The sequence below is a fragment of the Chelon labrosus genome (assembly GCF_963514085.1).
Source record: "Chelon labrosus genome assembly, chromosome: 6".
In the NCBI taxonomy this organism is placed as follows: Eukaryota; Metazoa; Chordata; class Actinopteri; order Mugiliformes; family Mugilidae; genus Chelon; species Chelon labrosus.
Window position 1 is genome coordinate 5,357,230 of NC_140342.1, and position 14,858 is coordinate 5,372,087.

At 43.8% G+C, this 14,858-nt stretch overlaps 1 protein-coding gene across 1 annotated transcript in view; it reads right to left on the bottom strand.

Annotated features, from left to right (window-relative positions):
• Positions 1-8,451, bottom strand: part of zswim5 (zinc finger, SWIM-type containing 5) — a 59,688-nt gene extending 51,237 nt beyond the window's left edge. Inside the window, exon 1 of the mRNA XM_084546343.1 lies at positions 7,837-8,451. Within this exon, the coding sequence (XP_084402469.1) occupies positions 7,837-8,365 (529 nt within the window). The 5' untranslated portion in view covers positions 8,366-8,451. The remainder of the gene's footprint in view (positions 1-7,836) is intronic.
• Positions 8,452-14,858: the final 6,407 nt, after the last annotated feature.

Consider the following 14,858-nt stretch of genomic DNA (forward strand, 5'->3'; position numbering starts at 1 on the left):
GCCGTGTGGAGTTGAAAGTTGAAAAATTGACCAATGTTGGAAAAGAGCAGCAGAGAGGGTTTTCAAACTATTCAACAAGCACAAGTAAAAAAAAAACACCCCCAAACACCCCTTCTCTGAAGCGTTGAAAACAAGAAGAACCAGGAAGCAAGAATAAGAAAACCACAACACAAGTGCTAAGATGATCTCAAAGTTCTGACAAAAAGCTTTTACTGCCTGCATTGAGTGCAAGAGCAGCCTTCCTGTCTGTTTGATCTAAATATGTGGTGCCCACTACAGCTTCTGCAAGGAGTATGTACAAATTAGCTGTTGTTGACAATGAGCACACAGCCATGGAGTTTATGTGCCCTTTAACAGGTACAGAAATACTCCTTTAAAGACTGCTTTAAGAGGAAAATGTCCAGGTGAGGCAAAGCAGTTTGTTGCTTTTTGCTGATGCCTTAAGTGCTGTTGATAGAAAGTTGCACATGTCTGACCTTTTACAAACTGCTTCTAACATCCGTTACTTTTCTGTACTTACTCGCCAGTTCTCATGCGGTGCCTTGGCGATGGATCATGTGCGAACAGCATGGGCGGCTTGACACGTAAAACGCCAGAACTGGGTGTTAAATCAAGAAAAACCTCCAATAAAGATAACAGCATGGACCCATTGTTTAACTGACAAGAGTGGCGCACTTAGCAACAACGCTGAGACAAAAGGCGACCATCATGCTTTATGTGTCTCGAACGTGACGTCCAGATAGAGGAGGAAGCCCTCAAACAACAAGCTTTGATTAATGATTTTATTTAATCAAGACTCATGCACTCTCACTCTCCCACGCGCGTGCGTACAGGTGCCTCTTGCTTTGATGAGCACGACATCCAAGCATCCTCCTAATGGCCTCATCTTTCACGAGCCTCTCAGAGAGCTAATAAGAGCGCGAGGACTATTTGTTTTACCGATTTTTTCTTTCTGAGTGCGACGGGCGTGGAATTAATTACACTGATTAAATATTGTCTGTTTTGTGTACGGGGGATGGGCTGAAGACAGGCTGTGACAGTGCGTGAATACCAGTCTGAGTGCTAGATTTGGCCTACAAATGTTATGAATGTACATGGATAATTAGATATAAAAGAACAAATGCACTTTAGGAGGAAAAAAAACATGTGCTTTTTCAAATGAACGCTCCAGCACCAGTTACAATTACCACTCCAGTGAAGGTTAAAGCACTTACAAGTTCAAAATGTACTACTTCTACGTATGTAATGATGAACATTTAAGTAATAATAGCTTTTTACTTTTCTAAACAAAATTATAAAAGGGCACAAGAAAGAATACTGATATACATAATAAAAAATACTTAGGACACTAAAACAGGCAACAAACCCCACTGGCAAATCATGTGCAAGTTTAGCTAATGTGAGCAAAAGGTACAATTCCAGAAGGCAGAGGGAATTACTTCAGCATTCATTTGTAATTGTGTATCTGGCCACAAGACAAGTAGAGCGTCAATGCCCTGTAAAGCGTAATACGTAGTATTGGGGGTAGAAATGTAACTACACGTTGCGGCGACAATGCATTTCCAGGTTCATGTGACTTAGTCGCCAAGCAGCACAAAAAGCTCTCCTTTATTCAGGCTCTTGGACGTCATCTACTCAGATGTCTTCTCAATGTTCTGTGCCGCGGTGATTTTAGTAACTAACTGATGATCCACATTTATTAACTTATACTCCCACATGAGCTGCTGTGTTCCACAGAGTACAGAGTGAAACTCAACACATCTGGCCAGTGACCGCCTAGTGTTTCAGTGGCATAACTACATAACAATAAGGACACAACGGCGCACTGGTATAAATGCTTTCAACGCTGTAACCCCCCCATGTCGTCGACATGCCGTGGTACAATAAATTACGCTTAAGGCCTTTATACGTTCAAGAGGGTTTATGGCTGTCATTGAAAAATATGCCAAAGGTTAACCACCTAGGGGCCCACTTTCTCATTCTTTTCACGAGGTCTCATACAGTTGCTTGGTTTACCCTCCTTGTCGCTGCACCCCTGACTACACTAACCAGTTAGTCACTTACACCGATCAGGTATAACATTATGACCACCTTCCTAACATTGTGTAGGTCTCCCTTGTGTCTCCAAAACAGTTGTGACTCATCAGAGAATGGACATGGGCCTTCTGAGGGTGTCCTGTGGTGTCTGGCAACAGAATGTTGTTAGTGGGGGGCCTTTGGGTCCTATGGGTTGAGGGCAGGGGCCTCTGTGGATCATCCCACAGATACTTGATCAGTTTGGGATCTAGTGAATTTGGAGGCCAGGTCAACACCTTGCGCTGTTCTTCATGTTTTATGAGTTGTTCCTAAAAGGTGTTTGTGTGTGTGTCTGTGTCAGGCTGCATCCTGCTGGGGATGGCTGCTGCCATCAATGACCGTCATTGCTATGGGGTGGGGGTGTCTGGTCTGGTCTGGTCTAGATGGGTACATGCCTAAGTAACATCCAAGATCCTAAGTAACAAGGCTGGAAATTAAGCTGATCAGAGGGGTGACAGTTAATCCCTCGCATGGCTGAGCAGGCACCTAACCTGCCCGCGTGCCCACCCCCCCCCCCAAAAAAAACTGCTCCCGGTACGCTGCATGTGTGGCTGTACTTGGTCCTGTGTGCAATAATGGATAGGCTAAATGCAGAGAAAGAGTTTCCCCATGACGGATTAATATAGAATAGCAAATAAAATCCACATCTCTAAACCAAAACGATGAGCTTTGAGAAGGAACACCACAGAGCTGCTGTGTCTAGTTTGAGTGTTTGTCACCGTGATATCAAACATACAAATTTTATCCAGTTTACATATAAATATTGATGAGAGCAGCTTTAAAACTAAATCTAAACAAGAATAATGAATAAACATCATCTTATTTCTAGCCTGAGGGTGGACCCAAGATCAAACAGCGTAACACACACCATCAGCTAACTTACACCAGGGTCTAACATCTGGGAAGTTACTCTCGATAACTCAGAAGAACACGAGCCAACATCCCAACAGAGTGGAAACTCTGCTGAGTCGCACGCCCAGAGCATCGCCATCGACCGTCTGACCTCTTTCCCACTCAACAGGCATGACTGAGTCCTTCCAGTTTCCCCCAGTCCCCCTGTCAAAAACGCTAACACTTCCTTAGCTGCAGCCTCGCACATGGACTGGGGAAGACACGAGGGGGTAGACGGAAAGCGAAGGAAAAACCTTAAGATCTTGTTTTGGCATGACTAACAGCCTTTAACTGGGAGGGGGCTTACCGACAGAATATGATTAAAGTGCAAGTCATCTCTCACTGATCTAAGTTCCAGAGGCCGAGAGGGTGTGCGCACAGAACATAAAAGAGGTTGATAGAAAACACATTGACTTGCACGTAGGTTGATGACTGAGGGAATTAAAGGAATATGAAACAAGAGAGGGACGAGAAAAAGACAGGAAAAGGCAGGATGGAAATAGAGGTGTGGAAGGAAAGATGCGGTGCCAGTGGATTCAAGAGTCAGTCCAGGAAGAAAGATGGGAGGTGAGGCAAGCGAGGATGATCTCACCGCCCACCCCCCCACTCCTGTCTTTTATCGCAACGTGCTCTGGAGAAGCTAAAGAACAGACTGACACCAGAGGCTTGCAAGCTTTTCCACAACAAGGAAGCCCCACGGCCATTCTGCCAGGAAGTCACATCTGAGGAAATACTGGCAAGTCAGACCAACATCCACACAAGGACCGAGCAAATGAAAATCAGGAGCTGACACTGAGTAAATACAGTGATGAACACAACCTCCCGAAGGAACGACAAAAGATATTTGTGGTGACGGGGAACACAAAGTAACACAGGCTTTTACAAACTTCATCACAATAATAGATTTCCTAATTAACCGATAGTTCAGTTGCAATCAGAAATCCTATCAAAGTACAACACAAACATTGCCCACTTATTTGACTATTCTCTAACTTAAGTACCAGTTTTAAGATATTCCAAAGTTTCCACTGACTGACCGTCAGTGCCGAGTAATCCTGTTCAACTTTGCTGCCTCGCTTTGTCAGAGTCACCGGTGCTTCAAAAGGCGCCGGGGACCCGTTACAGCTTTATGTAACGTCAGAGGGAGCGACATGCACTACACCCCCCACCCCCTCCTCGTGAACAAGGATTTTTTTTTATTTTTTTTTCCTTTTACAGCTGGGTAACAAAGCATGACCCAATAATCCCAAAACTTGACTCAAAGCTAAAGAAACCCCCCGTTCCCTCCCTCCACTTGTATCCCTTCCTCCCGCTCTCTGAGGACTTTATAAAGGCTCTGGCAAGGGGGCTTCTGGGTGAGCTTGTGTGTGTGTGTGTGTGTGTGCAGTGTATGAAGGGGGACGTGAGGGGGGTTATAAAAACAAGCACGCTTTGCTTTGATTATTCTAATTATGACTTGGAGCGAGGGCTAGATTATTATGAACACATGGGCCGATGAGCTGTTGATGAGCTCACGTCCCTTCAATCCGGGAGTATTAGCGTTAAAAGAGGCTGACACACAAAGGCCTTCACTCGTAATGCCCAGGGGTGACGGAGGGCATCTGAGGGACATACCAGTCATATACACAGATGTCTTCAATGGTAAATGATCCCTTTTATGGAAAATAAATATCAGTGGCTAAAGGCAGGCAAGCGGCGAAACATCAGGTCCAGTGTATATAACCTGACACCAGATCCCATTAGAATTTACCTGAAAAAATAAGAGCGACTCCAGATCTCAGTTTAGGCACACCGATTCCGGGAAATCAAGTCAAACAACGCGTACGGGTTTATAGGAACAGGAGCTCCTGCAGTGCCTCTGATAGCAGTGATGAATTATGTGTCATGATCGCCCAGCTTGTGGGCTCACCACGTCTGTGTTTTCAGTGTTCCTGCTTTTGCATCGATACAATACGAAGTGATTACCATAAGGATGCCTGGTTTGCTCAAAATTGGTTAACTCTTAGGATGCCAGGTAAATGGCTGACTCAGCTCCCCTAGAGTTAGTTAGTTAATTAGTTAGCACTGCCTCAGAAACAGTCTTTGTCCACACGAACCCTCATAAAAACACATGTCACATGACGATCCACACACACGGGACGTGCACATGGAGGTGTAAACAGAAAGCAGAGGGTTGGCTGCTCAGTTTTTGGAAACAGGGACAGAACAGCAACAGTGAAAAGCAACTAATGCTTTGCTTAATAAAGACGCGACCAGGAGTTGTGTATTTGTGTCTGTGTCACTGTGTCCAAAAGTCTCCATTTCTGTGTGCCCAGACTACAACACCGCTAGGTGTGCGCTAAGTGCAAAAGCAGCAAAATTGTACCTCGAGACTGATGCAGACAGACAAATACTGAATACATATGTAAATACACAACAGAATGACTTTTTTTGTTGTACTATTGTAGCTAGGACCCCAGTCGAAAACATTAATATGCAAACCATGCCGTTCAAAAGCCAAACACCAGACTGCAATTCATTGGGATTTCCATATTTCAAACCATGCATGATCAACTTGCATGTGTCAGCACGCAACTATTCCTGATCACACTGCAACTGCAGCAAGTTCCCATTACAAAGTGCACAAGCTCTGTCCACCTCGCTTTCCAAAAAACAATTATTGCCACTATTTTAGGTGGCAATTACATTACGCCATGTCAGGTGAAAGCAGCCTCAATGCTGTCATTTACAGCTGCGTAACATGATCCTCAATGGGTGCATGACTGTATGAGCGTGCTTGGTTGCATGTCCTATCTAAATCCCAGTGTGAAGGAACAAAACAAAACAATTGTTCTGCTGTTAAGTCGGTCGGTAAACCTCCCACAGTAACTGGTTCCCATAGTCCACAAAGGGAAGAGCAAGCCAAGTCTTATCTTGATGTCACACACCGCTATTAAGCTGCTGTGTGTGTTTTGTTGACAGAAAGACAAAACTGTGCGCCTGCCTGCTATGAGTGACCTTGGGGGAGACTGGGAACGATTTGCAGGTGAGGCAGGTAAGACTGGAAGTGTTTGCTTATGGGTGTATGCTTTGTTTTGACCGTTTAAATTTCAACTGAAGTTTACATCCAATGGCAAATATGCACATTTGGTGTTATGTGATACATACTTTAAAGTCATCTATAATGCAGCTCTGAAGCTGCAGATTTAAAGACACAATCCCTAGCTCTGCCGGCTTCACCTATGTGGAGGAAAGTTGATGCGCTTGTAATGACAGGAAGCGGTAAAGTAGGTCATCACTTACACCTTTCACACGTATTACGATGTACACAGACAGAGCACGATTTAAAGCTACTTCCACAACTTTACTGATCGTGCTCTAACCTATGAGCTCTCCCACGATGACTCAAACTTGCAAAACTCGACAGAGTGCAAGATTGCAACAAACCTTACCAGGAGCAAATCTCGATTTCATATTCATAAGTCTAAGGTTTCATTTAGTTATGGGGAGGAATCAATGAGCATTTATGAGATGCAATTAGATACAGCAGTCGGGGGAGAAAAGCAGCAGCCACAGTTTGCAGCTTTCCCCCTGATACCTTGAAGAAACATGAAACCCCAGACAAGCTCCAGTGGCTCTCACACCATATGGCCTGAGGAAGAAAAAAAATCCTCCCGGTAGCCATAAAAGACTGCCTTTTTTGACTATCCATCGGTTTCATCCCGTCAATTTCCCTGATGCCTGAGCTCATTTTGCGGCCGTTCAGAGCCGGAGGGGGGGAAGAGAGTGCGAGTGGAGATGGAGCTTTGCGGAATGGCCCTTTGTTTGGAAACAGCCTCTCTGCAGCGCTGGAAATGCGAGACGCTTATCGATCATTTCAACTGGAAACCTTTTGTGTTGCGAGCGACCGAGGGGCTGCGGGCAAACGCGCCAGTAAACGAGGTTTTTAATGTTATATCGCAGCTACTAAGGGGTTAACTTGAAATCATAAACACAACACACATACTCCCAACGTGTATTTTCCACGCTGCTGGTGGCGGCGACTGCGCTCTTTGTCCGGTCCGAGCAGCGGCAGCAGTAGCAGCGGCAGCAAATAAACAAAAAGCTGTGGGGGGATTTTATTCGGATTAACGTTGGATTAATCAAAGTAAGGGACCCAATAACCGCCTTTGTTTCTTGCCTAAGCCGCCCTCAACCGATGTTGAGTTGAGAAAAAACGACTGGTGCGACGAGGAATTTGCACAAACAAAAATAAAGCCCCGACGCTGTAACGTTGGGTCCTTTTGTATCCGCGTCTGTCAGCCCTCCTCCTCCGCCTCCTCCTCCTCCCTCCCCCTGCCTCACTGCCGGGGTTACGGCTTTAGCCAGCTCCGGCCGTCGACGCGGAGCCCCGGAGAGGAGGAAAAGTGCACATACTTGCCGAGACACGACTTCCACGGTTGGCGGAAAAAATGCGAGTTGGGGCTAAAATGTGAAGAAAAAAAAAACTGTGCAAAGACGCAGTAGTCAGCGGTATTGCAACAGAGTCATGAGAAGCCACAATAGGAAGCCCTTTAATTTTTAAACAGCAGCTGGTCGGCTAAGCTAGCAAGAAACCTTATCTTCGCTTCCCCTTTTCACGGAGGTTCAAATGAACTCCGAATTCGACAGCAAACGTCTCCTTGTGACTTTATTAAACTAAAAACACACAGAGAACCACGGGTGGTTTTAAATGAGCCGAAAGTAGACGCTTTGAATACTTTCCGCGATAGCAGGGAAAACTTCCATCAATCATCCCCAGTAAAGATCCAGCAGCAGAGAGGCTCGGAAACATTCCATGGGGTTCCACGGTGCCAAAAAAAAAAAAAAAAAAAAAGCCCTGCTTCGTTTATACAGAAATATTCCACTTACCGACTTGTAAAACGTTTTCCACACAGCCGGTCTCAAGCAGCCTTATACCCCGGCGGAAAGGCAGTCCGTCTCCCGTTCCCACTGCTCCGGGTGCCCCCACAGCAGCCGTAGTGCTGGCGGTAGATCCTCCGCCGCCACCGGCGGTCGTACCTCCAGACCCAGCACCCCCAGCCCCACCGGTAGCCGCGGACGGACCTTCCTCGCCGGCGACTCGGCACTGAAACGAAGAGTACATGCATATCTCCTTTTCGTTGCGGGGAAAGGACCAGTAGACGATGCGGCGCTGGACGGGCTCCGGGATCCGCTCGAAGCGCTCCTCTACTCTTTCAAAGGCCCACTTTTCCGCTACTGCCTTCGCGGCGCAGTCCAAGAGGGACTCCGGGGAACGATACCGGGAGCCGGGCAACCCGCTGCCGTGGCCGGGCCCCGGACCGGGACCTCGGGGTGCAGGGCGAAGGCAGGGTCGCTTGCTGGCCGGTGGTAAGGAGAGGAGAGGATGAGGCGGCTGTTCTCTGCGTCCTTCCGCCATGGCGAGCCGATCAACACTGAGGAGACGGACGGTGTGCGGACACCGAGCAGCAGCAGGAAGCCGACAACACACACATTCAAACACACACACACTGAGCAGCCAGTGTCAAATCAAACAGGATCTCAGGCAACACTTCCGACCGCAACTTTCAAAATAAAACAACACCTAAAAAAGTCTTAAAATAATGGTTTAATTTGAGATCACACAGCATGCCTCATATTTAGAGCTATTTATATAACAGACAACATACAGCACTGTTTGACCACATTAATATTTCGATTTTATTATTGAAATCAATTTCAAATACCATTTGTTAAAATGTGTGCCGATGTTTAAGGGGATGGATGAAACTTAAAAAAAATGCCATTTAGATTAGACTATTGTGTTATTGCACACACATTCATCCTTTGTGATTTAGATATTACACTTTTCATATCCTGCTATGCTACATACCATACCTGTTAGTCGTGTGTTGCATTACTTTATAAAGTTATTTTATGCAAATGTCTTCAAATATCAGCTTTCTATGCTGTCACATTTTTGACCATGGTATTTTTATTCAGAGTAAATTATTTAATTGTTTTTGAGAAAGAGGGACTTGAATCCAAAACTGCATATTCCATCATCCTATATTTTTTTTCTCATTATCACATGCTTTCTGAAAGTAATAAACTTTAACGCTACTTTAAAGTTTAGAGACTGGTCTCTGTATGGCTTTAGAGTGCCACCTTCTGTGGCCTGTCATGGAAATACGTACTTTTTATGTGATGCAGCATGTCGAGAGTGAATCATCATTAACAGATCCGTCCTATTTCTGAATGTACTGTGCCTGCCTGCTGCAAAGTGCTAAACAACACAGTATGGCTCAAAAATAGAGGAAACAACACCCAAAGATGCAAATGTATAATTTCAATTCACTATAGCAAAATGAAATAGTCACATCATATCTTCGAGAAGGGCATTTTGCCAAATCCAACAATGCTGACCCACAATCAGCCTTGTTCCTGTAACTATTAGTCATCCTGGGATTTTCCAAGTTGTGAAATCAACATTTTTCCACTACTCTGGCTCAAAAACCAGTGGTCATCCAGTCACTTCCGACTCGTATCATTCATTAATTCAACTTCAGAATAACTGTCATGTGTCAGTGCATTCTGTGTACAACACAAATAACACAGAGACTAGACCACAACAGTGCAGCTTAATACAGTTTAAAGCAGATAACAGGGTTACGTTTGATTAAAATGTTTATAGATAAAAAATAAGAAATTAATTAAGCTAATGAGCCTGACGGACATAGGAATGAAGCTTTCGATGGCCAACCTGAACCTAAAAGTGACTGACCTGTATCTGTAAAGCGGGTGTGTACTGTGTGTGTGATGTAACAGACTATTTATAGTCATTCTTAGTTTACTAATTTGAATCATTAGTCATCCAACACTATTAATTGTCCGAAAGAGATGCTGACAGCAATCCAACTAGTTCCAGTGTGGGACACGGCAAAAACTAGGGCCACAGACAGACACAGACACAGTCAGTCCCACACTGGCCAATAGCGATCCATGAGCTCCATCCATGTCACCAAGTTTGATATCGTTACTGTTGAACTTGAAGCCAGTTGTATGTCCTTTCTCTAATGTTTTCTCTTTGTATCTGTGTGGTCAAATGTTCTGAATATTGAAAGAATCAAAAGTTGTGGCTCATCCCTTTCTTAACCAACGGCCTGCAAATAATAGCATCTTATTTTTACAAAACTGCAATTATGCATTATAGGAAATTGCAATCTTTCATATTTGTATCATATTTCTAAAAAAAAATTAAAAAAAATTGCAGTAAGCGTTTTGGCTTTTATTTTAAAAGTCAAACATCTTGATTTCCTGTCTCTTTGCCTGTGTGCCTGTGTGACTTGATGCAGCTTAGCAGGCAGAGAGAGCAGCAGAACAGAGAGATGGAGAGAGAGAGAGAGTGAGAGAGAGAGAGATGGAGAGAAGGGGGTCAGTAAATTGATGGGAGGTGGAGAATGCTGCACGTCACTAACCAACTCAATAACAAAACACTCCAGTCTCCCATCAGCATGTTTTGCCAGACACAGTTCCCAGATCGGCCCTCTTATATTCTCAACACTCTTTTTTATTTATGTGAGCAGGGGCGCACCATCAGGCCGGGCAGACCAAGCACGTGTTTAGGGCCCCATCAAAAAAAATAAATGAGAAAAGGGGGCCCCCAATGGCTACGGCATGGCATATTTTGACAACCATAAGTCTGCTCAAACCTATGAAGGCCCTACAGTGCTCAGACAATACTGCACAACCCCCCTGGGGCCCTCATTCTATCTAGCCTATGACAGATTTTGCTAGTTCAGACTGGGAATAGCACACAAACGCCTTTGCCTGGGGCCCCCAGACCTAGATTTACTACTTTATGGCGAAAATAAGGTAAATAATCCATAAAAAATAAAAGGATTCCACACAAGTAATACTCATAGTGACATCTTGCTGTGATTTATCTTAATACTTTCTAATGTGTTGAAGAGTCATTAGCTGTTCTTTAAACCAATACACACTTTGTCTCCTCAGTCTTCCTCTCTTTGAAATGACAGCCAGGTCCTGACATGGGCGCATTTTTCGAAAATGATCCCAGCTTCTCCTCATGAATATCAAAGTTATTGTTTTGCTAATTAAATTCACACCATTATGTGTCCCATAAATATCAATTACCCCAGGTCAGCAAATACACATTCATTTGAATGGATGCGGCACAGACTTCTGAGCCTGTTTCCCACAGCAGGACACAAAGGGTTTAAGTTAATGCTCAGGCTAAGGCTCTGCAACAAAACGGAGCCTGCTGCTCATTTACCTGGGGCTATACCTGAATGTTAAAGACTTCAAGAATTTATGAAGCAAAATGTATTCACAGAGAGGCATACAATGAGTCTAATGGCTTTATTCTAGTACATTATTTTCTCCCTAGAAGCTGAATAAATGACATTCTTACTGCCGTCCAAAGCAGAATTTAGCCTTGTGTGTATGTGTTTGTGGTGGCATGTGTGAATGTATGAATACTGTAGTGCACTGGGGCCAAAAATGTGCCTTAATGTGAGTGAAAATGCACTTGTATTAGGCAGTAAATTCAAAGCTCTGTGATAAGACATAAGAGAAACAGTAGTTGCACTCTAAAGGCCCTGGGCCCCAGTGTTGCTAAATCACACAGTTTCACACCCAGTTGGGCAGCTTTGAATTTTATGTTGCAGGGAAAAATAGAGTTTGGCAGGTGAACAGAACCTTGGCTAGTTTGGTATAATTTTAGTGTTTCTTCTAATTACATTTTTACATTGATTTGAAACAAAATATATATATATATACTGTGTGTGTGTCTGATGTGCGATCCTGGGCCCCATCTGCTTATTAGTTGACTACATCATGCGTTCGTAGTAGCTAGATGCAAGTAGTTGCTACGGTTGGCCTCTCTGCTTCTCCAGTTTGTTGCTATGTGATTTCTACACTTCAACTACATTGTTTTTTTTATGATGAATGTAAGTAATCTGGGCTGTAAACAATACATCACACTAATATTCTGGGTGGTTTTGTGTACATTTTGGTGTTTTTATAACAGCTTTTGGGCTGAAAACCACCATCCGCAACACTGTCAGACCATAGACTGTATAAGGATGGATGACGGAACAATGTATTTATACACAGTCTATGTGCCACACACAAAAAAATGGCATACGACGTCAAAGCCCGTCTGTGACTTGCTTGTCGCTGATTTTGTCTTGACCAAAAAAACTGCACTTGAACACACCACAAAAGACAACAGCCAATGGCCAAACAGCAAACCTATTCTGTGTAAGAAGAAATAACTCTTTATACCAGCACGTGGCAGTAACCTGTATATGTCATTCTAAAGGCGAAACTGCTATGACTTGCCAGGAAGCTGGAAAAAGCTAAAAACCATCAGACAGAGCTGGCCTTTCCTGAACCATGCTGGTCTGTTAACCTTGACATGTGAAAATATTTGCATTTTGGTATGTTCAGATAAGATGAAAATGAGAGACGAGAAGAGCCAGCTGCGTGTCCTCTTGACTTCATCCCTTGTTTAGTTTCTTATGCGCTGGTTTGCACATCTGAACATCCGATCAGGGTGACATCTCTCTTGCTCGCTGATTCAACATGGCCAACTGGCTGAAACACTGGTGACGGCTCATGCAAAAACCTGGGTCACAGACACTCAGCAACGGGAAACGGCTGACTGTTGTCTTGAAGTGTCACAGCTGTAACACCACTACTGATAGGTGATTAGGTTGTAGTATACAATAGGAAGCATGAATAAAAAAACATTTCTAATGAATGGCTGATGGTTTTTGGTACATAAGTATATTTGTGACCATGGTTCATTCAAGAATAGAAGAACACAAGACAACCCAAAGTACAACCAAACCAAAGTTCAACTCAACTCAGCTGAGTCAAACCAAACCAAACTAAACCAAACTGAACTTCAGACACCTACAGATATAGGTTAGCAATCACATCAACCCAGGCCCAGCCATCACTGCTAAAAACACCAACAAATGAAGCCTGAAATTTGACGTCACAGAGATATTTCTTCTCTGGAAAATCATATTCAAGGCTTCATGACATGTATGAATATAATGGCTGAATGGTGAGAAATACTAAACGTAGCACAGAATGATCAGTTTCTCTGGACAATGCAACTGTAATCACAAAGGGAAGAGAACAATCAGCAGGACACACATGGATAATTTTGGTGCTTATGTCAATAGACCAATCATAGCCTCAAAAAGACCGGGTGGAATTTAGTGCTCTTTGGGTGAAAAGGGGGTTCTTTGGTAATTATGTGTGGAAAAAGACAGACCCGAGGCACTTAGAATATGCATTTTCATTAACTTACCATTACGACTTGCTAGATAAAATAAAAACACGTTAATAGATTTTTGGACAGGGCTGGTTCCCATTTGCCCCCAACAAATACATTCACTTTTGTTCTTTGCTGACCTTGCACGGGCAGTTATACTTTCTCATTTACGTAATAACTGAAAATTGCATGGGCTGAGAAGATGTTTCATCAGCCTGGGATGAAGCCAATCCACGCATAATGGCCCATAAAACGTCTGATGAATGGACGCCACGGTTGAAATTAAACAGACTATCTGCTCTGAAGTTGACTCTTTGGAGACGTAGGAGAGACATTAGTCGCTGAACACAGAGACAATATCCAGATCCGTGCCTCTCCGTGTATCCCCTTTCCTCTTCTAAAGACTGGTTTTTGGCATGCAATTATATTGAACAATAGGCCAAAGCCAATGGAGGATGCAACCCGTTACCATGGAAATGATTATGATGGATTTGTGGATAGACAGAGCAGGTAATTGGAAAAAGATTGATGGGTGAGAGGGTGAAAGAGAGAGGTAGAAAGGGATGGAAAGAGAGAGGGATAAATTACCAAAGCAGCAGTGGGAGGAGAGAAAGTCCTATTACACCCTATCTTTCTGGGATTTACAATTATCTAATGATGCATCCTCTCTCATCAAGTCAATAGGCAATCATTCTTTCTTGCTGTTGCAGTCACTCCCTCTCCTCTCTTCCCCCCCGTATTAGCCCCACTTTTCCCCCAATATCCTGTTTTCTCTCCGCCTGCCCTTCTCACTATACTCCCTCCTGACTCCGAAGAGAAAAGTGGAGCCATTGTGTATAATTCCTGTCATTATCACCCAGTACAGGGAAGTGTGCGAGAGATATCCCTGTGTGGAACACGCGTACAGGTCGTCCAGGGAGCGTAAAGATGTGATGTGTCTGTAATGGCTTGGTTTTCAGTTATTGTTGGGGAGCTATGAGGTTAGAAGTTCACCATGGAGGATACAGAGACCGGATAAGAAATTGTAGGCGAGGAGGAAGAAAATATGCTGTCATCCTGCCCTTGAGCAAAGCAGCGACGTTCCAATTGCTGCAGTGGGTCAGCTCAGAGGATTAAAATTTGATGTGTTTGACTTGGGCAGCTAACTAAATGGTGTAGGGAAAAGAAGGGATTTTCAGACGCAAAATGCTAGACCTGCGATGGTTTAAGCTCTAAAGAGATAGATTTTTTAAATTTTATAGATAAATAATAATTGTAAATGACATGATAAAACAGCATATTGACCATGACACGATGTGGTTATTGTTTAATATTATAACTAAGGGTGGTTGTCATGTTAACGTTTCAGTTTTAGTTTCGGCTCCTGGCTTTTATCAGGATCATCAAGAAACACACTGCTAAAGTAAATAACGTGTCATTTTAAATGGAAACAACCAATCATGTACATGCACATATACATATAAACCAATAGGGCACCTGCAAGGTGGGCTTGGTCATGTGACATAATTCCAGCCAATCATATACATCCACACACACACACATATACCAGCCAGGGAGCACCTGTAAGTGTGGGTTGGGCATATAGGGTAGGTTGGGTATGTTAACAAGTGGTTTCAGGCCT